The sequence below is a fragment of the Exophiala oligosperma genome, assembly GCF_000835515.1.
Source record: "Exophiala oligosperma strain CBS 72588 unplaced genomic scaffold supercont1.1, whole genome shotgun sequence".
Lineage (NCBI taxonomy): Eukaryota > Fungi > Ascomycota > Eurotiomycetes > Chaetothyriales > Herpotrichiellaceae > Exophiala > Exophiala oligosperma.
In genome coordinates this window covers 851,289-878,788 of record NW_015622818.1, presented here as the reverse complement: position 1 = coordinate 878,788, position 27,500 = coordinate 851,289, and the positions used below count along the sequence as shown (strand labels likewise).

The 27,500-nt window shown below is 50.6% G+C and overlaps 11 protein-coding genes across 11 annotated transcripts; 5 read left to right on the top strand and 6 right to left on the bottom strand.

Moving 5' to 3' along the window:
- The first annotated feature begins 4,117 nt into the window (after nucleotides 1-4,117).
- PV06_00314 (uncharacterized protein) lies at nucleotides 4,118-6,071 on the top strand. Its single transcript, XM_016400798.1, has one exon. It carries the CDS (start codon nucleotides 4,714-4,716, stop codon nucleotides 5,515-5,517), a length of 804 nt encoding a protein of 267 aa, XP_016267851.1. The 5' UTR covers nucleotides 4,118-4,713; the 3' UTR covers nucleotides 5,518-6,071.
- A 1-nt stretch (nucleotide 6,072) lies between these two features.
- Nucleotides 6,073-7,146, bottom strand: PV06_00313 (uncharacterized protein). The gene is made up of 2 exons (XM_016400797.1): nucleotides 6,887-7,146; nucleotides 6,073-6,645 (listed from the first exon to the last, which is right to left on the bottom strand). The coding sequence occupies exons 1-2, from the start codon at nucleotides 7,016-7,018 to the stop codon at nucleotides 6,172-6,174; spliced, it is 606 nt and encodes a 201-aa protein (XP_016267850.1). The 5' UTR covers nucleotides 7,019-7,146; the 3' UTR covers nucleotides 6,073-6,171.
- A 1,129-nt stretch (nucleotides 7,147-8,275) lies between these two features.
- PV06_00312 (uncharacterized protein) lies at nucleotides 8,276-8,759 on the bottom strand (the record flags this gene model as incomplete). The annotated part of the gene is made up of 2 exons (XM_016400796.1): nucleotides 8,276-8,658; nucleotides 8,750-8,759. The coding sequence occupies 2 exons, from the start codon at nucleotides 8,757-8,759 to the stop codon at nucleotides 8,276-8,278; spliced, it is 393 nt and encodes a 130-aa protein (XP_016267849.1).
- A 250-nt stretch (nucleotides 8,760-9,009) lies between these two features.
- On the top strand, nucleotides 9,010-12,832 carry PV06_00311 (eukaryotic translation initiation factor 3 subunit A). The gene is made up of 3 exons (XM_016400795.1): nucleotides 9,010-9,210; nucleotides 9,282-9,506; nucleotides 9,563-12,832. The coding sequence occupies exons 1-3, from the start codon at nucleotides 9,169-9,171 to the stop codon at nucleotides 12,542-12,544; spliced, it is 3,249 nt and encodes a 1,082-aa protein (XP_016267848.1). The 5' UTR covers nucleotides 9,010-9,168; the 3' UTR covers nucleotides 12,545-12,832.
- A 30-nt stretch (nucleotides 12,833-12,862) lies between these two features.
- On the bottom strand, nucleotides 12,863-14,204 carry PV06_00310 (uncharacterized protein; the record flags this gene model as incomplete). Its single annotated transcript, XM_016400794.1, has 2 exons — nucleotides 12,863-13,873; nucleotides 14,040-14,204. The coding sequence occupies 2 exons, from the start codon at nucleotides 14,202-14,204 to the stop codon at nucleotides 12,863-12,865; spliced, it is 1,176 nt and encodes a 391-aa protein (XP_016267847.1).
- A 352-nt stretch (nucleotides 14,205-14,556) lies between these two features.
- PV06_00309 (uncharacterized protein) lies at nucleotides 14,557-15,820 on the bottom strand. The gene is made up of 4 exons (XM_016400793.1): nucleotides 15,518-15,820; nucleotides 15,281-15,417; nucleotides 14,862-15,231; nucleotides 14,557-14,803 (listed from the first exon to the last, which is right to left on the bottom strand). Exons 1-4 carry the CDS (start codon nucleotides 15,792-15,794, stop codon nucleotides 14,697-14,699), a joined length of 891 nt encoding a protein of 296 aa, XP_016267846.1. The 5' UTR covers nucleotides 15,795-15,820; the 3' UTR covers nucleotides 14,557-14,696.
- Nucleotides 15,821-16,342: 522 nt separating this feature from the next.
- PV06_00308 (uncharacterized protein) lies at nucleotides 16,343-19,483 on the top strand (the record flags this gene model as incomplete). Its single annotated transcript, XM_016400792.1, has 5 exons — nucleotides 16,343-17,333; nucleotides 17,565-17,757; nucleotides 17,840-18,013; nucleotides 18,066-18,550; nucleotides 18,605-19,483. 5 exons carry the CDS (start codon nucleotides 16,343-16,345, stop codon nucleotides 19,141-19,143), a joined length of 2,382 nt encoding a protein of 793 aa, XP_016267845.1. The 3' UTR covers nucleotides 19,144-19,483.
- Nucleotides 19,484-21,124: 1,641 nt separating this feature from the next.
- On the bottom strand, nucleotides 21,125-23,034 carry PV06_00307 (uncharacterized protein; the record flags this gene model as incomplete). The annotated part of the gene is made up of 6 exons (XM_016400791.1): nucleotides 21,125-21,800; nucleotides 21,885-22,041; nucleotides 22,107-22,461; nucleotides 22,531-22,764; nucleotides 22,819-22,943; nucleotides 23,022-23,034. The coding sequence occupies 6 exons, from the start codon at nucleotides 23,032-23,034 to the stop codon at nucleotides 21,125-21,127; spliced, it is 1,560 nt and encodes a 519-aa protein (XP_016267844.1).
- A 377-nt stretch (nucleotides 23,035-23,411) lies between these two features.
- On the top strand, nucleotides 23,412-24,580 carry PV06_00306 (uncharacterized protein; the record flags this gene model as incomplete). Its single annotated transcript, XM_016400790.1, has 3 exons — nucleotides 23,412-23,679; nucleotides 23,759-24,193; nucleotides 24,276-24,580. The coding sequence occupies 3 exons, from the start codon at nucleotides 23,412-23,414 to the stop codon at nucleotides 24,578-24,580; spliced, it is 1,008 nt and encodes a 335-aa protein (XP_016267843.1).
- Nucleotides 24,581-24,930: 350 nt separating this feature from the next.
- On the bottom strand, nucleotides 24,931-26,342 carry PV06_00305 (uncharacterized protein). The gene has a single exon (XM_016400789.1). It carries the CDS (start codon nucleotides 26,130-26,132, stop codon nucleotides 25,098-25,100), a length of 1,035 nt encoding a protein of 344 aa, XP_016267842.1. The 5' UTR covers nucleotides 26,133-26,342; the 3' UTR covers nucleotides 24,931-25,097.
- Nucleotides 26,343-26,503: 161 nt separating this feature from the next.
- Nucleotides 26,504-27,324, top strand: PV06_00304 (60S acidic ribosomal protein P2). The gene is made up of 3 exons (XM_016400788.1): nucleotides 26,504-26,624; nucleotides 26,680-26,853; nucleotides 26,910-27,324. The coding sequence occupies exons 2-3, from the start codon at nucleotides 26,695-26,697 to the stop codon at nucleotides 27,090-27,092; spliced, it is 342 nt and encodes a 113-aa protein (XP_016267841.1). The 5' UTR covers nucleotides 26,504-26,624; nucleotides 26,680-26,694; the 3' UTR covers nucleotides 27,093-27,324.
- The last annotated feature ends 176 nt before the right edge of the window (nucleotides 27,325-27,500 follow it).

Genomic DNA, 27,500 nt, shown 5'->3' with positions numbered 1-27,500 from the left:
TTAACCAGCGACACGGGTCAGGGTACTTGTATTATTGTCGTTGACGTATTTGAGTAAAGGTTGCCATGTACGAGTACCGAGTACCAGGGCTTCAAACTATGAATTCCCTGGCAACATAGACCCTGTTCGGCAAGGCCGGCAATATACTCTTCACACTCGTATGGAAGGGTATGACCTCAATCATGCCATTCCCAGCTGGACGATGCCCTTGCGAATGTAGCAATGTTCCAGGGACTTGTATAGGTCGCTCGTCACTATTCCCTTGTGCCGCGTCTCGAACGACCCCCCATGCTACTCGTGTAGTGCAATGCTCTCCGTGTTGACCCGTCTTCAAGTTGATGATCCAATCGTCTAGTATGTCTTCAATATACGGAGTACATACTACTCAAGAGCTGACGCAGACATGCATCAGTAGCGACCAGAAACACCTCCAATTCCTGACTCTTGAGGTCCTTGGCATCTGAGTCCTTGGTGCCTGGTTCAGGGCATCAGACACCCCAAGTCTCATCTACGCGCATCATACCTGGTCGTGCCCTGCAGCGGGCTATGCCCATGTGTCGTGGCTATACTGCTGTACAACCCTCCAACATCTTCGGAGTAGTCCTACTCCTACAAGTATCCCCAGCACCACAATAGTTTTTGCACAGACGAAGCCGGATCTACCTACAAGCAAGTGAGATGACGTCAACCGATCCGCTACCAAAACTGTCACTCGTGGATACGTTCTATTGCTTCCCACACACAACACACATGCGCGCACACACACACACAAATTATTATTTTCAGCTCACCATTGTTCAGGCATACATTGGCGATCCTGCATGACCTGTTGATCTGACCGTCTCACAATCTTACCTACACCCTCGTTTTCTGACGGGCGGGCCGTGCAGAGCGAATACACCTGCCGCATACGAGATGCAGATGACTTGTTGGAGTGTGCAATCGTAACCCAATATGTGACAAACACAATCTCCAACCCTCGACTCTTGCCGCACCTGACCCCTTCACACCCGTGCATGCATACATGCGAGTTCATCGAGCTTTGGCGAGCCCACCACCCCCTTGTGTACGCGCTACTCGCATCACCCAACGCGATCAAAAGTATGACCGGAGGACTGCTTCGTCTCATAGCTCTCCACAACATGGCGAGAATCCACAGCGGCCCGTGTTTCGAGGTTGTCAACTCCATCCTGCGGAAGCTAGCACCCATTGAACACAAAGGAGCACTGCGCAAAGACAGGCGGTCAACAAACGGTCAGGACAGTGCTCAGACCTCTAGATTCTAGAATGGTTGCGTAATGATTCGAAAACGCGGGTTGTGGTATGAATCGACGCTCGGACTATCCACGAGCTCACAATTGATACAAATCGAGGCCAGAACCAAACGCGTGGGAAAGGGTCCGCTGCGAACAGGTTCAAGGGTTCTCTCGACATCAGATGCTGGTACGAGTACAGTACTTGTCGATCAGCATCTGGCTGCATGCAATGCTGGCCTAGTCTGTTATTGTGAGGAGGAGATGCAATTCGCAGCTGCACCCACCTTCTCAGACAAGCTGTGTTGTTGCATGCCGAAAAAGTTAGCAGCAGTCTATCCAATATGACGGCCACTGGTCAGTGGGTTGTGAGCGCATGGAAGAGCAGCGTAATTGGGTGTGAAGAGGCAACATTGTGCTGTTGGAGTCGGACGAGGTGGACCATTCCCTCGGCAAGTTGACATTTTTACTATGAGGCATTTTCCAAATGACGAATCACAGGCGACAGAGCTAATGCACCGCTCGCTCAAGCACCTCCCCCCACGCTTGGATACCGACATGCAGAAGCTTGGAAGCTTTTCCTCTTCTACGATATCTTCCGATGACCCGTTGTCATTTCGAAGGGTCATCCGTTGTGCAAATGCAAACACACACAACCAAAGGATGGGTCAAGCGAGGTCGCATTTCGAGGGAACCCGTTTCCAACCAATTGCCATCGCATGTACGGAGAATGCAAACGCCTTCTGAGAAAAGGCCGGATCAGGAACCAGACTTGCCTAATTCGGAGGTACCTGCAAAATACGTCGACCAACAAGCCCGTACAAGCCAACCAAAAGGCCAAAGCATACTTGGTGCAGCAGGGGTCGTTACTCGTATGTTGTACTCGTACGGGATGCTTAATACCAGTGTGACCAACCTCTGCGCACCTCACCTGCTTTGCAGAGTCGGCATCAAAACCCTTGTTCTTGTGAATATGGTGCTTCACCGCATTCTGTCAACCCTGCTTCTGCTTCGTCTGTGGCGTCGGGCTGTTCTGTTCCAGGATCAACAGCAAGCCGAGCGTAGCCTACAATGCGAGGGAGCATCACAATAATCTCCGCTTCGTCCCAAGCCGTTCCTCACATGATGAGTTGCTTGTAACTTTGTATGCTCACCGCATTTTCTTCCCGCCCGAAGACATGGCAAGGGGGGAAGATGTCAGACACGTCTTGACCATCCGACTTCTTCGTGGTGGATCACATGAACGTGACCATTGATGGTCTTGCAGAAAATACTACGGGGTAACAGTATGTTGTTGGTTAATTGTTCCCAGACAAGACGGGCATCACTCTCGCTTAGAAAGGCCCCAACGTCAATGTATCAGGTTCAGGAGCTGCCGATCTATTGTCTCAAGCGAGAACTAAGTGAGCTTAATTCTACGGAGTCCATATATAGTAGGTAAGTTTACTCGAACAAGGTAATGTGAAACACCATTCGAAGAGTGATCAGCGTGTTGTTGTTGACTTTATACAGACGTGCAATGTTTTGAGATTTAGGGATGTGCCAAGGTACCTGCGGATGGCTTCAACTTTGTCTCTCAGGTCTAGGTACCTACGTATGCAGCTTCTTGGAAGCAGTATCAAAGCCCCCCGGAGATCAAGGCGAGAGGTAAGCTCAGCCGCCAAGAAATAGCTTACTCACCCGCAAACGATTTCCCCCCTGAAACATCCCCCTAATACTCGTAACGGTGTGCTTTATAAGAAGAGACGTATTATTACTGTACGTGGACCACCAAACTGCAAACAATCGCCTTGGCGACTCGTAAGTCGTTTGAGTACAGTACGTATATCACGGCCAAGAGTCTTGGAGTTGAGAAGATGATGGCGATCAAACACATCTTCACAGTCACCCTCGACGTCAAAGCGACACAAGACGCGATTCAAGCCTGTCTTGGAGCCTTGGCTTGTGAGCTTCATATACCTTCTGCAAGTTTTGCTGCACATTATACGCGTGTGCATGTGTGTGCGTGTACATGCTGCGTATCTGAGGCATGGGTCAGACGGTAAACATTTCTCGGAGGGTGAGTGAAATGTTTTGCCCCAACTGCATGAAAGTAATTGTTTACAATTACAAGGTCGGTGATGCTGTAGGTGAATTATAAACAGTAAGGGTAGAACGGGAATACTGCATTGTAGGTACCATTTACTCACTCATGTTCACTGACTCTAGCATACAAATTGCAAAGCTCGCACTCCCGGCATGAGTCTTCTCAAGTGGATGATATCTTGAGGAGACCTAGCTGGGTTCACTACTCTGTACGGAGTAGACAGGGTAGGTATTCTTCGATGGATTCTTTGGCCTTGTGGTCGTGGCTTAGGACAACACAATCTGATAGAAACACCCTGTTGTCGGAGATCCCTACTGAGGTGGTTGAACTGCATACGTATCGCGTCCCCAAGGCAAACCCATACCCATACTCATACCCATCATACCCCCGCTATAAACTTCACCTTCATCGTCTTGTTCGTGGCCAAAGTGATCTTTATCCTCATCGTTACCACCATACCTTCCTCAGCCTTCGGGTCAACTGCCCATCATCATCTCACGAGGATCCTGAGGGTACGCTCCATGGCCGCCGATCCTGTCGTGATCTTCTTCAGCTGGGGCTTCCCGACATGCAGAAACAATATCTGGCAAGAGACCGGTTTCTTTTCAAGGGTTCATATCTCGAGAATTGGGTACAAAGAACCGGGGCAGATGTCGAGCGTTGTTGGACGAGGGATAATCAGTTGGGACTAGCGCAGTTTAGCCGTCAGTACCTGCGGTTTTCTTACCCGCAAAGGGTTCACTAGGCGCCCCCGTCGAATATCGCTTCCAAACCTCATGTTTACTCCGGTCCATCAGTTCAAGTGATATAAAATACCAACAGAGGCCTGATAAGATGGGTGAAGGGATCCAAAGTTGGAGCTTACACCCTTCCAAGGCTATCGGGCACTTCTCGTGAAGCCTCCCTTCTCTGGGCGCTCCATACAGTGGCCAGCCAAGGCCAAATGGACACTGTCGGCTGCCTGCAAGTCATTTCTTGGTACGTCTTGTGTGAGTGCCACAATTTCGACTTATTTTGTTGCTTTCGTGTGCAAATCCAATCAAATTAAATGTACAAGCGTGATGAGATGAGGACCTTCTCGGCATTACCTTGAGGGGATCAACAACAATAACATCTTTCCCAGCTTTGGCTGGACTCACGATGTCGACAAGACCAGCTTTCTCCCGTACCTGGTAGTTGATGATATTTCTCCTTTACCGGATAATGCCTCATCGAATACCCTTCCACCAACATCCGAATATTCTCACCCACAAGTCTGCGCAGCATCAGTCGACTTTGGATTACACATTGCACGTCTCACTCGGGTCGTACAGCATCTGATCTTTCAATCTTTGGTCTGCAGATGGTATAGTTGATCTCAAAAAGTCACCACCCATGATGCCCTCCGCACACAGACCTGCAAATACCCAACTAGTCGTGGAGGACGAAGAGCCGACTATTGAACCCAGACTATACCGATACATCACATCTTTGGACGAATCACCAGCTTGCTACACACGCTTCTTCGATGCACTATTGATACAGAGAGATTCTCGTGCTCAATTCTTCCACGACCTGAAAACGTTCCGAGAACAACCGACCATCATCACGTTGCTCGAACCAGGCAGCAGGGAAGGTTATAGGACGTGCACACAGAAATTCGTCACCTCGCGATTTGCCCATCCTTGGTGTCGGATCAACAGCGACTTCCAGTCCGGTTGGAGTCGGGCGACCTGGGTCGGTGCCACGAAGAAGGTGAGCAAGGATGACAAGAAGGAAGAGGAACGTTTGCATCGACTCCTGGTGCCGATCTGGATTGCCTTCCACAGGCGAATGTTCCCCGACCAGGTAGTTCTGGACGAATGGATCGTGAAAGACGATGAGCACCAGAAGGAATTAGCAGCGAAGAGAAAGGCTAAGGCTGAAGAAAGGGCCAAGGCTGTTGAGAAGGAGTCGGACGAGGATTCAGCTGATCCAACTGCCGCCTCGACGACTACTGCGTACCCTGAACTTGGCTTCAAAATGGCTGATGATCCGACAGCAACATCTTCATCATCAGGCCAACCAACAAATTCCTTGCCACCAGAATCCGGCGCCACCACTGCGTCCCAAGTCTTTCTCGGAGCTGCTATCGGTGGCTTCATCATGAGTGATAAACGAGTCATGAAATACGTCAAGAAGAAGTTCAAGAACAAGTGAATGCTGGTCTGGCTTGTTGATTCAGTACCTGGCAATTCATGTTAAGATTCAGGTGAGCACTATCAGCGAGTATATTTCTGTATTTTGGAGCATACACCGCAGCACGAGATCGGAGGGGGAAGAAAATCTCCTACTACTGGAAGGCTTTAGAGTCAACTATGTGGCATCATAGCCTGCCCGTTCGGAACTCCATGTTAGTCACTGTCATCAAAAGGCGGGCCATCTCAGGTCCAGATTTCTTCCCCGAAATGGGCTCAACAACATTATCACAAGCCACGTGTGTCAATCAGCATCGGTGCAGCTGTTTACGATCTCTCGAAGATGTCGAAAAGGCGAAGAGGGAGATAGCACCCGACCTCCCAACGTTCCATTCTCAGCTTCACCGCCCCTATCCCAGCTCGGGTGTAATTTACTTCTGAAGAACGGGATGTTGCGGCATTGTGTTGTGAGAACTTGATCGGCTTGTCAATGTAGAAAGGAAAATCTTCCACGAGTAATAGAATCCCGAAAGTACCGGAGCGCAATTCTAATGTCATCCAGATTTCTCGATTCTGTGTTGAAGTTGATCGTTGAATGCGAAGGTATTCTGGTCTTTGATATGATATGATGTGTTGTTTTATTGCAACATGCACGTCGTAAACCACACTCACTCACTCACTTGCAATCCTCGCACTCTATCTTTGACTTTGCCTCTCCCTCACCGCCACCAGTCTCCTGATTACTACCGTTTGAACTGCCATCCCTCACTGTTTCCTCAGCCTGGCTTGCTTGCTGCTGAGGCGTCGTCTTTGCCTTGTTCAAACTTCTATCTATATGGCCCAGATCTCGACCTGGCTGGATAATGTTCCTCACTCGACTCTTGAGTTCCTTTGTCTCTGGGAACCCGCCGTCAGTTTTCCGATCCCAAAGTATAGTGTCCGTCGCTGTCACTGTTGTTGTTGTCATTGTCGTCGTCGTCGGTTCCATTTGTTCAGGAGATTCTTCCGACTTTTGGGTGACTTTCGAGTCTGTTGAAGTTGAAGTTGCAACAGCATGAGTCATTGTCACGGTAAAGATTCCTCCTGTGGCTGGCACAAGTGCGATTTCTCCTACACTCGTACCGAAAGTTTGGAGAAGTTCCTGGGCGTACTGTTGTTGTCCTTTGAGTCAGTTTTGTGTTCGACGGGGGATTTTTGATGTCGTGATTCTGTGGTAGAGTGTCCTTCCGACGTTTGAATATATACCTAGCACACCACTTGTGATGCTAAGCCCATTCCCACCTTCACTCCCAACAGGCCTTGATATATTTGGAACTACTTTCCCCCCCATGAAAACACAACCCACAGTAGGCCTGGTTTTGGGGTCAGGGGAAAAAGGGAATGCAACTCACATAAGCAGCTCTCAGGTTCCATTTACATTGTGTACAAAACTTGATCGATATCCTTGGAACTTGGACGGCCGTCGTGGCTTGTTGACTCGTCACCGCCGTCGAGCTTGCTGCTGCTTGTGCCTGCGTCGTCATTTTGTATCACCGTCGCGTAACGCAACGAGTAATGTGAGAGGGCCCTCTCTTCGTAATCAAGCGCAAGACTTTTTCAAGTCGGCAGAGAAGTGCAATGTCGTTACAAAAACAAGAACGTAAGTTTAAGAAACCATTTTGTGCCGAGTAAATATAAATTTGATGTTGGAGCAATACTGTACATACCAATATGTCATCCTCGCCCGGGATTATGTACTGGAACAAAAGCCCTTTCTTTAGGGTTTTCGAAGTCATCCTTCAGCCTATTGGGGGCGCCTATTGTATCGGAGACGCTCATAAAATCCACAATCAGATGCCCACAATAGAGCCCCCCTGTGGCCCAGGCTGAGACGATCCCTGGAAAGAAAAAGATGATCAGATCAGTGGAGATTGTAGAGATCTGATTACTGTTTTATACGAGTCACTCGATCTTGGTCTTTGTTTCAAAGACCTCAGAGATGCGGTCGATCAAATATGGTAAACAGGACGGAGTCCAGAGATATGATTGAGTCTTTTGAAAAAGACGAGGCGTGTTTTAATGCTCTGCCTGGACCCCTCTCTCGTTGGGGCATCGATATCAATGTCAGTAGGTAGTTTGGAACACGATCAGTCCCTCTTACTCAATGACTAAAATCAAAACGGATCCCACAAAATACACATTAAATCAACCCAGTAGTGAGACTGTGACTCTTTGTTTTCTTTTCTTTATTTTGAACTACCTTATGGTCCCTAGCCCTACTGAGGGTCTCTTTCATAGAATGCTATCAACAGGAACGGTAAAAGCCCGACTACTAGACCGAGTAGAAAAGCATAGCAACAAATGGTTGCTCTCTCTGGCATGAAACAATCGTCGCCGTTGAAAAAATTGGTCCAACAAACGCCCTGGTGCGCCGTATGCTTTTTTTTGTTCTTGGTTCGAATCACACTTCCTGTCCGTCAACATTGATCGGTTCATCTTTCTTTGGTTCTCCTCTTGTCTCTCAATAAAACAAACTCCATTAGGCTCCAATTACATGACTGAACAACAACCATCGCTTCCGCCAGACTGTGGGTTGTAAGGATCTTCTTTTCGGTCGACATGTCCCCAGACAGAAGGTACCATGTAATCTCGGGTCTGATTACAGTAGTTGATGAGGCTGTTGTGAAAGTCCGGCGCCGTCAGTAAAATTCCCAATCGCACAAGTAAACAAAAATTCTGGAGCAGAGCTCACCTCATTGAAGCTTCTGCAACCTTGACACGCGGCCTCTCGAGGTCCTCCTTCAGCCTTGAGTTGAGCTCTTGAAGCCGTCTAAGCTTAAGATCTGCCATGCTTTGTTTCTTCGTTTTGGCATCGCCCCCATCCCGCACCGCATATGCTGCTGGCATGTTGAATTTCCGCAGGGGAAGAAGTCGTGGCGATCGTAGGCAAAGGAGTGGTAGTCGAGGATGTTCGCGACCTCGAGGTCACGGTTGTATCCAGACCGAGGTGGGAGATGACCGACTCGGCGGAGGGGCGGGGGAGGGAGGGACTGTCGCTTTGCGAGGACCTTGTTGGCTTCCCAGTAGGCCTTGACCGTCTTTGCGACCTTGTACTTGAGGAAGTAGTAGGGCTCGAGGCGCAGTTGTTCAGGGTGAATGCCCAGATAGATCAGTTCCTTGGTGTCTGGATCGGTTTTGGTTAGCGAGGGAGACGAATTGCAAGAAAGCAACACAATTGGAAATCAGGGGAGAAGGGGAACGGGAACTGGTCGTACGTGGATCCATTCCGAAGGGACTGTCCCAGGATTGGTAGGTGGAGGGTTGGCGCTAACGCTGTTTGTGCTAGTTTGGTCTCGTGACATGAAAGGTGAGGGTTGAGTGTACGGTCGGCAAATCTTCGGGATTTTAGGCGTGAGAATGTCTCAATGCATTGTGGTGTCATGTGACCTTTGAACTAAACCGCATTTAGGCGCACTTCTCTTCACCTTCACTGCACAGCGACGAAATTCGCCAGTCTTGCCAAGAACTTGGTTAGGCACAAACTGCACACTTGCTCATCGACACGCCTGTGACTATCCGTGGCCATCTTTTTATCACTGGCAATCTCTAGGACAGGCTAGCATCAGAGTCTCGAGAGATCATTTACTTGATCATCTCCTTTATTTCAAAAGAGTCTCTAAAGCCAACCGTCAAGATGCCTCCACCACCACATATCCGGCCCGAGAATGTGCTCAGAGTGAGTTGATCAAGTCCTCAAGTCTTATCGAAAGATTGATCTCGCAGTATGACTGACATATTCCCTTCTAGCGAGCACAAGAACTCATCGCCGTTGACCAAACTCAAGCCGCACTCACCGTCCTTCACGAACATGTCACCTCGAAGCGATCCCGAAATAGCCCCATCGCCTCCTTGGAGCCTGTCATGCTCCTTTTCGTAGAGTTGAGCGTCGACTTGCGAAAAGGAAAGGCAGCCAAGGATGGCCTCTACCAATACAAGAACATTGCACAAAATACCAATGTCGGGACGATAGAAGTGAGTTTCGGGAGAACAAAAATGTGTTGGGTATACTCATACTGACATTAAATTAGTTGGTTCTCAAGAAATTTATCGAACTAGCCGAGAAAAAAGTCCAGGAGGCGCAAGCAAAAGCAGAACAGGTCCAGTCCAACATTGAGACTGCAGCAGCCACGACAAACCTCAACATTGACGATCTCGAGGCCACCGAAACCCCTGAAACAATCCTCCTTGCCACAGTTTCCGGCGAACAGTCCAAAGACCGAACAGACCGCGCCATTGTAACACCATGGCTCAAATTCTTGTGGGAAACATATCGCACGGTTCTGGAAATCTTGAAAAACAATGCTCGCTTGGAAGTGATGTACCAGGGCACTGCTCATCAGGCCTTCGACTTCTGTTTGAAATACACCCGGAAAACCGAGTTCCGTCGCCTTTGCGAACTGCTCCGGAACCACGTTCAAAATGCCGCGAAGTATTCCTCGCAGATGCACGCCATCAATCTCAATGAGCCAGATACTCTGCAACGCCACCTTGAGACCCGTTTTCGACAATTGAACGTCGCGGATGAACTCGAGCTATGGCAAGAAGCTTTCCGTAGTGTCGAGGACATTCACATGCTTTTGACCTTGTCGAAACGACCCGCAAAGAACGTCATGATGGCAAACTACTACGAAAAACTCACCAAGATCTTCCTGGTCAGCGACAACTTCTTGTTCCATGCCGCCGCCTGGAACAAGTATTACAACCTGCTGCGTCAATCGGCAACAGTCATGGCATCCGGGCAGGGCCTCAAGCGCGACAATCCGGTTGTTACTGAGGAGTCTCTCACAAAAGCTGCTTCTTTCGTCTTGTTGTCTGCGCTTGCAATCCCCGTCATCAGCACTTCTCGTTCGCGAGGGGCGCTCGTTGACGTGGACGAAGCACGCAAGAACAAGAATACCCGTCTGACGAACCTTCTCAGCATGCCCTTTGCTCCTACCAGAGCCGGTCTCTTCAAGGATGCGTTGAACAAGGGTCTGCTGAAGAGAGTTCGCCCTGAGATCAGGGATCTTTATAACATATTGGAAGTTGACTTCCACCCTCTGTCCATTTGCAAGAAAATTTCGCCCATTCTTGCCCAAATTGGCTCGGACCCCGAGATGGAGAAATATGTGCTGCCTCTTCAACAAGTTATCCTGACGCGACTTTTCCAGCAACTCTCACAGGTATATGAGTCTGTCGAACTCGGATTCGTTACTCGACTGGCTCAGTTCCCTGCGCCATTCGAAGTCACCCCTGCAATGATCGAAAAGTTCATCATGAATGGTTGCAAGAAGGGTGACCTGTCTATTCGTCTTGACCATGTCTCTGGTATCCTTGCATTTGACTCCGACGTCTTCTCTTCCGCCAAGGCAATTCATTCTGGGAGTGCTGCAGGATCTGCAGAAAGCGAAACTGGCTCTGTTCAACGTCTTCAAAATACTCCGGCTGAAATTGCACGCTCACAACTCACCCGCCTGGCCAAGACCTTGCACATTACTTGCATGTATGTCGATCCTTCATACAACAAAGCTCGTCTCGCTGCACGAGAATCCGCCCTGGCTCGTGCCGAGGCTGGTGCACAAGAAGAGCACGAGGCCATGCTTGCAAGACGCGTCATTATCGAGAAGAGGAAGGAGGAGGCCTCTGAGGCGTTCTCCAAGAAACAGCGGGAAGAAGAGACTCGTCGTCGCATCCGAGCCCAGCAGCAGGCCGAAGCCGAAGCCCAACGTCTCCGTGAAGAGACCAGAGCACGTGAGCTGAAGCGCGTTAAGGACGAGCAAGCTCGCATTCGCCGACAAGAGATTGAGAAGCAATTGCAAGAACTCAAGTCTACCACCGGAGACATTGACCTTGAAGGCGTCGATATCGACAATCTAGATTCCGTTGCCATTCGGAACATGAAGCTACAGCACTTGGCCAACAACAAGACGAAGAAGGATGAGAAGGTTGCAGTCACTGCCAAGCGTATTGACCATCTCGAGCGAGCTTTCCGTCGAGAAGAACTCAAGTACCAAGCCCAAGATTACGAGAAGCAGCGTGAAGAGGATGTGAAGGTCTACGAACAGACCAAAGAAGAGACTCTGCAGGAAGCCCAGGAGAAACACAAGCAAGGCTTGGCCCTGAAGCACCGCCTCAGTAGACTTGTCAAGTACTACGACTCATTCAAGGGCCAAATAACCGAGCGTCGTTCAACCGAGTTCGAAAGATTGCGTAAGAAGGCTGAGCGTGAGTTTGAGGAAGAGAAACGGAAGCGCGTCAGAGAGGTCCAGGAGAGAAAGATCAGAGAGCGCGAGGAGCAAGAAGAAGAGGATCGACGCATTCGTGAAGAGGAGGAGCGCAGAGCACGTGAAGAAGAGGAGAAGGCTAAGGCTGAAGAAGAGAAGAAGCGAGTTGTCGCTGAGCGACGAGCTAAAGCTGAAGCCGAGCGTGCGGAGCGTGACGACGCTGCACGCCGCCAAATGCAACGGGAGGAAGAAGCGGCAGCCAGACGAGCAGCCCGTAAGGGACCCGAAACTGAGAGGCCTGCACCGTTCAGTCGTCCTCGCGAGGCCGTCCCTGTGGACACTCCTACAGAGTCCGAAGAAGGCCGCATAGCACCTCGTCTCAACCTGGCTGGTAAGGGGGGTGGTGGCTGGCGTGATCGTGAAGCAGCTCGAAAAGCCGCAGAAGCATCTGGTCAAGCTCCAACCGAGCCCGCCCAAGCACCAACTCCTGAACCCGCCTCAGCACAGCCTACCCGCTCCGGCTATGTGCCTCCTCACATGCGCCGAGGTGGTGCTCCTTCTGGTGGCGATCTGCCACCACCTCGAGACCTGCCCATGCGCGGCTCATCCGCCTCGCCCGCTAACAGCGGCCCTGAACGCAAGTACGTCCCTGCACACATGAGAGAAGGAGGCCGCAGTTTGTCGAGAGAGGGTGCCGGGTCACCTGCACATGGCAGCAACGAAGAATCTCCAGCGTCGGCACCGAGAAAACCTGCCACTGGTGGCACAGGTGGCAGGTACGTGCCCCCCAGCATGCGCAACCGTTAGTAGAAGATTTACAGAAAGCGGTGATTGCGGTGCGTTTGTGGAGAATGTTACGCATCATGATGGAGAGTCTTTTGCATCTTCCACAAAAAAGCTGTTGTGTGTATTTTAGTCTTCCCTCAAAATGTTCCGGGGGTTTGCGGCTGGTGTCTTTAGTAGTTTATCAAATTGCTGCGTGGCGGGTCATGGGGGGGCACACTGGAGCCTACTTATCCCAGGTAGAGTGGGAAGTGGGCTCCTGGCCAGAACAGAAGAGTCGATAGAATATCAAATTGATGGTGTGGGAAAAAAGTTGAACGTTGGTTCAGTACAAGTAGACCTTCACAAAGTGACTTCCAGCACCACCCTCCCAACGCCGGTGTCTTTCGTTTCTAGTAGGGTGGTGCTCTTTGCCTGGCGAGTTGTGGTTTCGCTCAGAAACTCGTCGACGCCCCCTCCGACACCAAAGTAGACCTTTTTAGCCGCCACCCAGGCCTTTGCACTTCCCGAAGACTGGCGACGTAGTAGCTTCACAACCGTCTCCGTGAAGGGAGTGATGGTGGATGGTGAATAGATGGTCTCCGACGCCAGTATTAGGAGATTCTCGGACGTGCCATTGGAAGAAACAAGATCGAGAAAGGCGTCGCCCCATGCTCCGGATATGAAATCGAAAGAGATATCTCGTGAACGAATATCGTCGAGGGTGGTGTTGATGAAATTTTCCCCTAACCCTTCAATGTCAAGTTCGCCTTCGTCTTCGGATTGACCTTCACTCTCGTTGACTGGTTCATTGTTTGATGATGACGCCGCGCCTTCTTGTGTTTGAGAACGGTTCCGAAGAGTGTGGTGGAGGCGGGAGTGGCGATGATGATTCAAAAAGACATTTGGAGCAGTGCACAATCTGAGCACGTCTTCGTTGTAGTCGCAGAGCGTGAATTTGAGGGTTCCGCGTTTAGATCCACGGCGATGATGATCATCTTCGGTGCTCGTGAGGAAGTCGTTCAGGAGTGATAGACTGGGCACGGCACTACCGGCGCCCAACTCGACGATGTGCCAGTTTTGACTCAGATCTAGGCTCGTCACCAGGGAGGCCAGGTCGACGGAGCACTCCCAGGTCTTGAAGCCACCTTCGTAGATGCCGGACGACAAATCTCCGTTCTCCAAACCCGATAGGAGGATGTCTGCCGCGTCGTGCGTTTCGGGGTTGGCCTCGGCCATGAGTTGGGCTCGGATATCGAATAGTGACCGGCGTTGGACGGTGATGCCGCCGCTAGGTCGACTGGATGGTGACTGGTGCGTCGAGTTCGGTATCACGAGGGTGTTGTATGATATTTGAGAAGGTATAGATGATAACTGTGCCCTTGTTAGAAGAGGGTCATACGTGGTGACGGGAGATTTGATGTTTTCGCAACCAGAGCCCCTGCAAGGCAGCCTCGCATGACGAGGGCTATCTGTAATTCCACACTTGGCTTGAAGGTTGCGGGATCCATCTTCCCGAATATTGCATGATTCGACCTACCAGGTCTTCAAGTGAGTGCCTCTTGGGCAAAATAGTTTGTGCTTGAGAAGCAACTTTGTCGGTTATTGTACATGATGAGATTTTCCCCGTCAGAGCGACTTGGCCTTCTTGGTTTCCTTCGTCGTCTTCGATGTCGTCGCCACCAAATCCAAATGAGAATGACATTTTTTGTATCAAAGGATGTTATCGAACCGTGCAAAGCATGTCATGCGTCGCAGCAAGCTGTCTTGATGTCGTGTGTAAAAAGGTGGGAAGGCTGAGGAAAAGGGAACAATCGATATAAATATCCACAGCTTGGCAAAACGACGAGCATTTCCATTTCTCTTCTTTTGTCGACACAATAACCACGACTTACAGAGAACAACTTGGAGATCACGAGAAGAAATTTACAGAGCGAATCTCGAAGTTTTCAGGGCGAGAAGAGCATGCAAGCCATTATAGTATGGCTGAAAACCTACAACGAAGTCAACGGGAATTATACGTCAACTTTTGATTCACTGCCAACTGCTTCGATAAGTAAGTGAGACATCGGTTTTTCTGCTCAGTTTAAGATGTGATCAGATCCGTCTATGGGCAGTTGATCGTTTTTGAATCTCTATTCCTTCTCTCTCCTTGATCTTTCCAGGAAGTCAAAAAATTCGCGCGGACTCGACGAGTCTATGCAAATACAACTGGGTTCTTCAAGGTGCCAATTTTGGAAATCTCAACTTCCATCTTCGTTCCAGGCAACAGATACCTTGGAGGATTGAAACCAGCTCCGACACCTATGACTGATTAGTATCTCCACGATCGGGTGCCGCTGAGTCGTCCATGAGAACCTACCTCCAGGAGTACCGGTCATAATAACACTTCCTTTCTGCAGAGTCGTGCCTTGACTTAGGAATGAGACCAAGTAGGCACAGTCGAACAGTAGGTCTGAAACACTCTCATCCTGCCTAACCTCGCCGTCGATGATGGTTTTCAAGTGCAGCTTCGCAGGGTCACCGATGAGTTCTGATGCCACGAGACAGGGCCCCATGGGAGCAAACGTGTCGAAGCCCTTGGAGAAGCCCCATTGAGGTACTCGGCCAGCTAGATTTGGGTCTCGCTGAAGTTTGCGCGATGACACGTCATTACCTGCCGTGTAAGCAGCGACGTAGTCAAGAGCATCCTCTTTCGAAACGTCCTTTGCGTCTTTGCCGATGACCATGCACTTGGTATTGTTAGTCAGAGCGAGCAAACGTATACATGGAACGACGTACCAGCTCTCCTTCATAATCTGCTTGATCATCCTGTGCGATCTTCGGTATTACCACGGCGGCACCGTGGTCTGTGACGGTGGTATTGGGTTTGAAAAAGATGAATGGAAATGGAGGCGGCGTCCTGCCCGCTTCCTTGACTGCTCACGCACACTTGTTATCAACACTTTGCCGCACGTATATTGACAGCGCTTGTACACGTTCAACGGATCGGGAATATAAAGAGGTTTGCCCACTTACTGTGCTTCGCATAGTTCAGCCCGACGCATCTCAAGATTGGTACTTCGTCTCTGGCCAGAGGACCGAGCAGAGTCTTAACCGTCACAACCTCGTCGCTGACAACTGTTTTCCCAGTAGTATCGAAAGGGTCATCTCCCACAATCACCTTCGCCTTCAGTTGGTCTGCTTCGGTCACTTTCCCGAGATCAAAGTCCTCGCTGGGGAGTATCGGCTCGCCACGCAGCACGCGCCCATCGGCGGCCTTGAAGCGAATTAACCTAGTCCACGGTACTCTCATCTTGACTACAGACGCAAAAGTCGTATTCGTCTCTGGAAAAACAAGAATGTGAATGGACTCGATGGTTCATAACCGATGAGCATGCGTGGGGCAACAAGGAACGAGCACCGGCCTGATCGCGATCTGACTCCACAATCCGGAACTTGGTCTCTAACTTCGCACTTTGCCGGGGAGACATCGGAACCCTCAATCGTCACAGTCTGCCTGTCCATCAATCCATCACTGGAGTGGCTAGGCCTGGAAGGTAATGATTTTGTATGACCGAGGAGGCTGTTTGGCTCGGTGGCGCGAGTGACTACAACGTTGCCTCGTATACGAACGTGGAAGAATCGAGCTTAGAAATGATGGAACGAGAAATCCACACGGCTTCTTAAAGGTGTCCATCTCTGTGTAGCATCTTATCAACAACCATCAATCCTCGATACCCTTCCCGATATACCCTGAACGACCACCACGGACTACGCTTCGGAATCTGATGACGGCGAGTCCTACACGTGACAAATCATTCCACTTGGACCCCGTTTCAGGCTCTCTCGAAGTCGAATACCATGCCAGCACCTCACCCGCAGCCTGATCCCCAAGAGGCGGCCTCTCCTCCGCCGTCGTACAAACGGCGCAGGATAGCGCTAGCCTGTACTTCCTGCAGGAACCGGAAATCACGTTGCAATGGTGCGAAGCCCTCATGTAGCCTCTGTGTCGAGCTCGGGTTTGAGTGTATCTACCAACAACCAACCGCCGGCAGTAGCAAACCTATCCAGGCACCCACCGGTTATGATGAACGCCTCCGTGCCATAGAAGATACATTGCGACAACTCGTGCAGCAGAAGGACCAGTCACCAGGGCAATCAGACCAGTCCAACCACGATGCTGAAGGTGCGAGCCGACAGTTTCGTGGAAGTGTTGAAGTTCTTCCACCTACCCACGACGGAGACTATGTTGCTATCCTGGATGACGACGACCTTGCACAACAAAATGGTGGCGAGGACTCAGTAGACGGCATGGCGGCCATCACTGACCCAGAGGAGAAAGAGGTTCGATTCTATGGACCCTCTTCCAACATATCACTTCTGCGTGAGATTTCGGATGCGACTTCTGCTTCTCTCAAAGCCATGGGTCAATCAAGACATGCGGAGCATAGTCTGACAGCCGACATCGTGTCTCGGGCAGTCTCGCCCATGACGACTCTGCCATCTGAAACGAGCCCTATAGCCCGGCAAGGCATCAACGTACGATCATTGCCGCCAGAGAACAAAGCGCTTTTGTTGATAAAGCTCTTCTTCGCCGACACTGGGATGCTCTTTCCGTACATCCATGAAGAACCCGTCCTTAGGACTTATGCAAATGCCAGGCGCAACAGATTGACCGCAGTCAGTCGATCTTGGTTATGTCTGCTTAACGTTATCTTCGCCTTTGCCACGTATATCAGTGCAAAGCCAGATCAGACGGCGGAAAAGAATGCGGCAGAATCAGATGTGTTCATCGAAAGAGCACAGGCGCTGGCATCTGAGATAGAGATGAAGTCTGCCAGACTCGAAACAGGTGAGTACGGTACTGATTTATGCATGACTTATGACCTGTGACGATATGGTGTGAGGAGATATTAGGTCATTATCAGGCCGTATCAAATCGCTGAATCGTATCCTCTTGTTCTTGATCCCTGAAGGGACTGAGACTTGCTGGCATCCTACCCGTGGGATGTTGGACAACTTTCCCATGCCGTGTCCTTTTTGATTTGGCATATTGATGGATTCGATCGCTGATATGTCATAGTACAATGTCTCTTGTTGATGGCACAGTATCGGCAAGGCACACAAAGATCTGACCAAGCCTGGAATCTTCATGGATTGGCAGTCAGGGCAGCTTTGCAACTGGGCTTACATTCACGGAATGCCTCCGCCGACTGTTCTTTGCTAGAAGCAGAGCTTCGTAAGCGAGTATGGTTCGCTTGTGTGGTTCTAGACAGGTGAGTGGCCCTTCTCTATGTCTCCACTAATGAAACATGTCTTTTGCAAAGGTGGTTAATAAGGATCGCTAACCTTGGACAGAACATTATCTATGACATTCGGCCGACCATCAACTATACCAAACGAATACGTAAAACTGGACCTTCCGGTCAACCAGAAGCTAGAAAAGCTTGCAATAAGCTCAATTGGAACTATTACAACCTTGAGCGGAACTGTAGAGCCGCCCGACACTGTTTGCCTCTACATTGCCACAATGTGAGTGGCCTGCACAGCGCACTTCTACTAATCCCACTGACGCCTTGTGTAGCCAACTTTACTACATCCTGGGCGACGTTATCACTCAACTCTACGGCTCGAATGTCGACTTCGACCCAGACATATCCATGCTTACTCTCATAGAACGAACACTAGCCCTGGAACAAAGGCTGTCTGTCTGGAAGCGCAACCTATTTCCGCAGCTCCAAAGGAGACCTTGGGATACATTCGACTCGGAATCAATCTCAACATCCACATGGGACCCGGTCTTTGATAGACTAAGTGTCATCATCACGTTGAGGTATCTGAATACTCGCATATTGCTGCATAGGCCGGTCCTCAGTGCCTTCTTGAGAAAACGAGCGCATTACAGAGCAGCCACGGTTCAAATGGACGATGAGGACCCATACTTTCTGGATCTGGCCGAGAAAAGCCTCCTGATTTGCGAGCAGTGTGCTGCAGAAATCGTGCAGATTGTTTACAAAACCAGCAAGCCTCCTACGCTACTCGGAGCATGGTGGTTCTCAGCATACTATAGTAAGTCTTATCCTTGGGGCCAGACTCATCAGGTGATTGACTTGATCTTCTCAGCTTTTAATGCAGCCCTCGTCATTTTCGGGTGCATTTTACTCAAAATCACCACTGTCAATAAGTGGAGCCACGGCGGAGCGACCATCACAATATCAGAATCCTTCGACTGTGACAAGGTCATCGGGATGATCACTTGCCTACGCCGAGCTGCAGAAGCGTTACAACGGTTCGGTGAAGGCACTCGATCGTCCAAGAGAATTCAGAGAACCTTGGTAAAGCTTGTTCAGATCTGTATGACTCTTGCACAATTCAATCCGGAGCATGGCCCCACGGTTCTGTCGGCTTTCTCATCTTACCAGAATCCTTCGGACCCTGCCCAGATGCAGGCACAGCAAGAGTCAAGAATGACGACGCAAAATGCCGGCGGCATGGGCCCACCTGCACTGCTCAATGGTGCCTTGTCAAACACGATACAACCCGATGATCCCTTTGCCATGTTCGATATGCATATGCCTCAATATTGGACAGATGCGAATTTGGATCTCTTCTCAGATCTTGTTGGTGTGGACACCGGCATAGCGGCAATGTTATCTGGCTGAGGATGCACAGATTTCGTCTGGAATGGTGTCGATCAATGATCTATGGAGTTACGATGCATTAACCGTTCGGCAATCCTTACAACAAATTCTGCCGCAGGTAGCTGTCCTGGCTACTGATGCAGTCATCCATGCCACGAAGCAAAGACAGTGCAATGCTGCTGAAGGCGTGGGTTACGCTAGCATTATCATGAAAGCTAGCACGGAGTTCCACTGAACTGGTCAACTATTCACCTATCTCAATTTCCGGTAGTCCCTGGCGGCGGCAATATGTCACCAGAATCAAAAGTCGCAGATCAGGACTTCCTTGCCACAGCCAAAAGCCACTGGCTCACCTCTTGGCCATTATAGGCCGGCGCACAGTGATCACCCTGGAGACTGCTGACGTCGACCTTTCTGCCGCTTACTTTCTCGATCAAATCAATACCTTTTCGCTGATGGTCAGGTGGGATGCACCTGTCGTTCTCGCACACCAGATACGACACCGGAATGTCCTTGTATCCGGCATGTGTCAGCGGTCCACCGAAACTGACCGATGAATGTCGTGGAAACCGTTTGATCCAGGCCATGCCTGCTTCTGGCGACATGTCCGTGAAGCAGAGATCAGCGGCTCTCGCGATATCCTCGTGGTACAAGAATCCTTTCTCCTGGCGGGATGTGTCAAGATGATGAGATTCGAATCGGGAGAGAAGAGGCAGGCTTACATCGATCTTCATGCCAATTTGCTGTTCTTCCGGCACTTCTCCCAACACCGCCGCCGCGGGCATTCCCATGGCGGGCACCAGGCAAGTCATGTACGCAAGTCGTACAATTCCACCGGGCTTCCCCTGTGCTTGTCGTTCTGCTCTCGACAAACCCTTTGTGGATTCGGTGGTCGGTACACCTCCGTAAGAGTGAGGTACGAGGACGATATTTTTGCCCTCGTCAGCGAGTTTCTCGACCTCTTTGGCAATCTTCGTCGATTTTCGGGCAGCGGTGTCAGCAAGCGAGTCCACACATCAGTTTGAAGCGAGAGGGATGAAGTCGACATTTGTCATCTGCAGCCGATATGCATATGTTGCGGCAAAGTATGCAGAGATGGGACAATGACGGGGAAAGCTTACAAATGCGGCATCATCGTACATGGTGCTCGGTTCTCTGTCAACAAGGCCAGTGTTCGGGTTGACACTCGGAAGGTGAAGCCCTTTTATCTCGTACCCTTGGGCTCTCACTAGGTTCACGACTGGATCGTAAAACTCTGGGATTCCCATGGCCCCGGGGACGATGACGATTGAAGGCTTGTCGGACATTTTTGAGACAAGATATAAAGTTACAGCCACGAGGTCTTGAGAGTATGGTGTGTCGACACAGGTAGGTTAGGAAGTTATTCTAAATAATGGTTGTTGGATGAATCGTGGGCAGTTGGGAACCTCTTATATATGTACTCTCCCTACCTGAGAGAGCATGTGCAGATCTCGTGCGGGAATAGTGTTACACCTCCAGACTCGGTGATGAATAATACCCTGAATCCGTGGTATGCACAGCGAGGAAGTTCATTGCCAGCCCCCCAATCCTCAGTTCTTGGGACTGGACAAGCCGGCACATCTACTCGAGAATTTTACTCCGCAGTGACTGTCTTGTTTGGTAATACTATGGGGTCGCGTGAGGATCTGTATTAACTAATGTCGACCACTCGACGTTGTGATCTCTTGGAAATCGGATGAATTGGTCCTCCCGGTTATCTTGTGGAGCCGTAGAATAAGCGGCGGATAGCCGGGGACAATGTTCGTAGAGTCGACGTGCTGTGCTACACTCAGAGGACTCCGTAAACTGACCCATGAAGAGGAGGGACGTCAATTCGGTCATGTATCATTCAACGACAACAATCGTCTTATCCCAGAAAAATCTCGACGGTAGCACCATACTCCTAGGCATCTAAAGTCCATTCATCACCATTGATCAATCACCCCAGAAAGGGTCCCCCGTGGACGAAGGGGGAGGTTATCTAAAACCCATTCACCACCGTCGACGACTTCTTGTGGCTTTTTTGAAAGGCCTTTTTGATCTCCCACTCTGCATCGTACCCGTACGTCCAACGCTGCGTCGTGGGGTCACTCCACTGGTTGGGACTGGTGAGGTATTCGCGACCTTCGACTTCCGGCGTCATGGCCTCGTCCCGGGCCTGTTGTAAGGGTCCGTCGGGGAAATGCCACAGCTTACCGTTGATCAAGCTGGCCTCTTGCATCTTGTCGGCCCTGTCTTTGCGGACGGCCTCCCAGACGTGCAGGGCCCTCGGAACATCCTCGACCGTCTCAACATGGTGAAGGGCCTCGGCCAGCGCGGCTCCGTCCTCGACGGCCATGGCTGCTCCCTGACTCATATACGGCACCATGGCGTGCGCCGCGTCTCCCATGATCAGGAGTTTATGAGATTTCGACACCCAGGTCGGTAAAGGGGAGCCGCTCATCAAAGGCCATTTCAACGTCGTGTCGATCATGTCGATGATCTTGGTGAGCGTGGGATCCCACCCCTTGAAATGCGCCCGCATGCCCGACAGGATCTCCTCGGGAGACTGAGAGATCCATGTGCCGGGGTCTGAACGGTCTGGGTGCGATAACACCATGTTGAACGACTTTCCCCCCGCTATCATGTATGTCATGACGTGTCTCATGTCGCCGACCCTTGAAGTCACGATGTTTTGTCAGTAAGGGTTAAAAAAAGGTGAAAAGTTCCTGCCCCTTTTACAGTTCTGGGATTATGCTCACCATAGATTCAAGACCGGCTTCGCGCACACCTCTGCAGTGTCGGCATATGCTTTCATCTTCTCCACGTCGACTGTCGCACGGTAGGCAGCGAAGCCAGTCCTCTTCGGCGCCTGATCTATGCCACCTAGCACCTTCGTCCGCGCGTAGGACTTGACGCCTGTCCAAGAACAAGTCAGTCAACGGAGAAATAGACCGGTGTGGCACAACACTTCAAAAACTTACCGTCAGACGCGATGATCAGATCTGCGGAATGCGTCGACCCGTTTTCGAGCGTTATCGAAGGAGCGTCCTCGTCGTAGTCGAGCACTTTGGAATTGATCTTGACCTCGATGCCCAATTGAAGCGCCAGCTGGTACATGGCGTCGTGGAAATGTGCCCGGTGAACCACGTAGTAAGGGGCGTCAAATTCCCGCTCAAAGTTTGGGATGAGCTTGGTCATGCCGATGGTCTTGCCGTCCTCCCATCTCCGGAAGGCGATGTGACCTGGCTTGACAATCTTGCTGGCTAAAAAGGGCTCGAGACCCCATTTTATCAGCAGTCGAGTCGAATTCGACGGAATTTGTATACCGGCTCCGACCTGCGATCACCGATGATAAGAATCGGCTGGGGGAATAGACAGAACAACGAACAATGCGTGGCCACTCACCTCTCCAAGTTCCGGGGCCTGTTCAAAGACGGTGACGTTGTGGCCTCTCCTAGCGAGCGCGATGGCGGCAGCCAGACCTCCCAAGCCCGCACCGACGACAATGATGTTGAGTCGTATCCGGGACCTGTCCTCACCGTTGATCAACGAGGAGGCTCGCATTGCCTTTTGCCGTTGCTCTTCTTTCTGCTGAAGCTTTACGAGAAAATCCAGGCTCCCCGTAGGGTATGAAGCTGACTTATCATCTCATTAGTTTTGCGTCTGGCTGGGTGGTCACTGGCTGCATATTACCTCTGGAATGTGGATGAAGTCCGCCTCCTCTGGGCCTTGGGAATCTGGTAATATGGTCATTCTGTTGGTTTCGTCGTATTCCGTTGTATATTCCTTTGTCGTTGACCCTTTTAGATGTGCTTCCTCTGATAAGTGGGTCAGTGGCCAACGTACGTCTCACGGCAGAGTGCTCGTATGTTATGTCGCGCTTTTAGTCGGCGTACGTCCCACAGCCATGGGGTCAGAAGTATGATCCGAACCGATATTAGCCCATCTCAGTCCGTCGTAAGTCTCATGCCATTTCGGGAAGCCGTCAGAGACGACGTGGACTTGCGGTGGGGATCGATGGGCCGTCGGGTGTGTATCGGGACACTCATTCCTCCTCCCCCGCAACTGTTTTCTCGACAACGACTCAAGTCGGAATTGATCCGAGCGATGGTTCCGGCGCTTGGGAGCGTCGTTCTATATGGCCCTGTTACGGCATATATGTCAGTGTCATGGGTATATAGGCGTGGCGTTGTTTCACAAAGCCCAGGGACCCGTTTAGTTAAGCATCGACAGGACAGCAAAAGCGTTCTCGAAGGAAACTCATCACACAAGAACACAAAGAAGCAATGGGCGCCACCACCACTCAAACCATGACACAAGCCAATGGGTCCAATATGGACCCTGCGGAGGAACTCGTGCAGAGTGCGCTCAAAGTCAACACCAAACCACTTTGGACACAGATGGCCAGGTTGAACCCTCCGGAGCCCAATCCTCAATGTATCCCGTACATCTGGCGATACGACGAGGTCAGACCCAGTCTCCTGAAGGCAGGAGAAATCATCACCGAACAACAAGCAGAGAGACGAGTGTTGATGCTCGTCAACCCTGCCAGAGGTATGTTCTTTGTTCTCTCGTCAGCAAGAAGATACCGCAGAGCACATCAGGCTGACACTAGCTTTGTGCGACGCAAAAGATGCCCCATACACCACCGACACCTTGTACGCCGGCCTCCAGTTGGTGATGCCCAACGAGACGGCCAAGGCACACCGACACACTGCCTTTGCCATGCGTTTCATCATCGAGGGACAAGGAGGTTTCACCGCCGTCCACGGCCGCCGCATCACCATGCAACGGGGCGATGTCATCCTCACACCGACGTGGAACTGGCACGACCACGGCAAGGACGGCTCAGGCCCCATGATTTGGCTGGACGGGCTGGATCTGCCCAACTTTAGACACTTCCCCGTGCACTTCGTCGAGCACTTCCAAAAGCCGAGATACCCTGCTGAGGATGTGGACTCGAACGACTCACCCATCGTCTTTCCCTGGAAGGTGATGCAGCAGAAACTGGACGAGAAGAAAGGTGACTGGACCTCGGAAGATTACTTGAAGAAGGACGGAAGACCTGGTATGTTGTTACTGAGAAATGTCTTTTTGATAATCTCAAAGCAAAATTCACCACAGCTGACATTTTCTATCTTCACTTCCAGTGTCGAAAATCCTAGGCGGCTCAGCCGAGCGTTTGAACGCAGGATGTACTTCCCCGGCCGTACGGGAGACCGCGTCCTCGGTGTATCATATCGTGACTGGAAAGGGGTACAGTGTCGTCAACGGCCAGCGTATCCAGTGGAAGCAAGGTGATACTTTTTGTGTCCCGGCGTGGAACAAATATCAACACACTGCTGAAGGTGATGAAACGGTTTATTTGTACAGATTCCACGACAAGCCAATGTTGACGTCGCTTGGATTTTACCGTGTCGAGGGATGTGATGTCGAGAGCCTGGTGTCTGATTAGTATATAGATGGAGATATTTGAAACAACAACAGATAACAACCAGAGGAGGAAAAGAAATATAACGAACGGGAGGAACGAATGACTGGGGACCCGAATATTTGGTCTGGCCATAATTGCTTGATAGCAACAACAGCAGAATGTCTATATTTACCACCATGAAGCCGCGACATGGATAACCCTAGAGTACTTGTCACTGCCATTGTGTCTTTGCGGTTTGAGATAAGCATTAACAACTATATTTGAGCACTTGACTTCGGGATAGTGCCTTAGCATGTGATGCGCCTAGAAAAGATATTATGACTGATATGGCTATGTGCCCGTGACAATCTCGATGAAATTCGAAACGCACAGGGCGAGCTCATATACAGGATGGAGGCAGGGCAACATGTCCCAAAAGCCCCTCTAAATATCTCATGTCCATATCATTGTGTGTGTCTTCGCTATTCAAACCCCAACACCGGTGCTAAATGTCAGTAATAATATCAAAGTCGGAACCTCGTTATGCAGATGCACATAATCACTTCCGCTTATTAGCCATGGCAAGCAACCTCTTCCGGCGCTCTTCCTTTTCCTTCTTCAATTGGTTTTCCAATGCCAATTCTCTCGCGTCTTCCTGCTTAGCAGCCCGAAGAGCTTTGTTCTCTTCCTCATCAAGTTCAAATGCTCCCGCTTCCATGTCAGATGATACGTCAGATGCATAATCTCCTTCTTCCTCATCTCTACCATAGCTGCCAATATCCGAATCCTCGTCTTCCTCGTCGGTGCCAAGATATTCGTCGTACCTGCTGCGTTTACGCTGCGCCTCTTTTTGTGATCTTCCTGAAGAGAGACCCATAGTGCCCTTGTAGCCTGAAGGTGGAGCATGGAGAGGTGGACGAGGGGTCTTGATGACTCTTCCCTGTTCTGCCTTCTTCGCGGGACTAACGCTGCGAGAGTTGTCACGCTTTGTGGTAGAAGGACGTTCACCGAGTTTTCCTTTAGCAGCCTTTGCCTTCTCTTCTTCTTGTCGCTTTCTTTCGGCGACCTTGGAGATCTTCTCCCTGTTCGTTGCCTGGTGCTTGATCATTCCGACTTGGCTTTGCATCCTTGCCTCTTGAGCTAGTTTCGCCCTAGCCATGATGTCTGCGTACGAGCCCTTTGCGGGGGCTTTTGCAGCCGGACTTGTTGGTGTGCCAGGTGGTGTTGGGCCCACTTTTTGGGAGCTGGGGGTAGCATCGATCTTTGGTCTCGGTACTGCTGTGGTTTTTGGAGGAGGCTGTCTCGGCGCATGGAGAGCAGGCGCCGCTGGACGTCGGACTACACTGCTTGTCAATCCAGGTGTAGGGTTTGGTCTGATGTGCTTCTCGGTCTGTTTCGTGGCACCATCTTCAGCTTTCCGCTTCAGCCCATTGAGTGGCGAAGCTGTTGTTGCCGGGAGGCCAGGTCGTGGCCCAGGCTTACCATCAGCAGCAGGACGATGTGAAACTGTTCCGGGGGTCCGGGCTGAGGGCTTTGGTGGCGCCGGCGGCTTGCCGCTGCCTATCGAATCGACGATCTCGCCCAGGAAACTCATGTTGAGAATCGAGAGCTCAAGTGATGTAGTGGAAGAGTGGTAATCAGGAAATTGTAGTTCTGTAATGGTCAAGAAAATGATACCGCATGTTTGCTGGTCGAAAAGCAGAGAACGAGATGCGGCTTATAATTAAAACGAACAATATACAAAAGAGCAGAGCAGTTTCGCCGAGTCACCGCAAGTGCATTGTAGGCAACAAGACGATTGTTGAGCAAGACAAAGAGAAGAAGGTATGAGTCGCCCCCCGCAACTCGCTCGTTGTTCGATATTTGGTACGCTCCGAAAGAGGCCTAGTGCGAGCCTCGTCCTCGGCAGACTTGCCCCGACAAAATTCCCACACAATTTCAACTTGTGCGCACAACCTCAAATCGCAACTTTTGGTGCCTCTACACACAATATCACGAAGGAACATCTCCAGAACTTGACGTGCCAGTCTCCGCCCAATTCGCGGTTAAATCGATTGTCTCTCTTGTTCGACCCTCTCAAAAAGTCGTATGTTGCGCAATCGCTGGTGCATTGGGGTTTTTGTGCTAACAGTGTTTCGCAGACAAAATCAATCAAAATGAAGCATCTCGCAGCTTACCTCCTCCTCGGCCTCGGTGGCAACAGCGAACCCTCGGCGAGCGACATCAAGGGTGTCCTCTCATCCGTCGGTGTTGATGCTGATGATGAGCGCCTGGAGAAGCTGGTCGAAGAACTCAAGGGCAAGGAAATCAGCGAGGTATGGATTGATACTTTTAATGCGCGTGGAAGACTGGATTCTGACTCTATTTGCAGTTGATCTCTGAAGGTTCGACCAAGCTTGCGTCCGTCCCAACTGGTGGTGCCGGTGGTGCTGCCCCTGCCGCTGGTGGTGCTGCCGCCGGTGGTGCCGCTGCCGCCGAGGAAGAGAAGCCAGCTGAGAAGGAAGAGGAGAAGGAGGAGTCTGACGAGGACATGGGCTTCGGTCTCTTCGACTAAACAACTATCGGTTTTGAAATCCCACCAACTCACATTGTCAATCCATCAGAGGCTGGTCAGTGACGGATGCAAAGGCAACTTATTGCTCCACCAGGGGAAAGCGATGCAGCAGGATGGTTCAAGAAGGCCTCTTGCTATCATGAGTTAAGGCCCTTCCTGTGCGTAGATTGAGGCGCCTAGGTTTTAGACGATCAATGACAATATCAAACCGAAACAAAATTGTACTTCCGTCATGCTAAATTCATACTCTACCTCAAATGAGTAAACCGTGCTCAATTCTACTCTCACTCCTCCAGCTTGTTGCACCCGACTATGTAGAAAATCTCAAAATGTTTTGTCTCAATCGCTATTCGTCGCGACGAAATATTCGACCGTGGCTTCAATACCCTGTACATCTGTAGCCTTGAG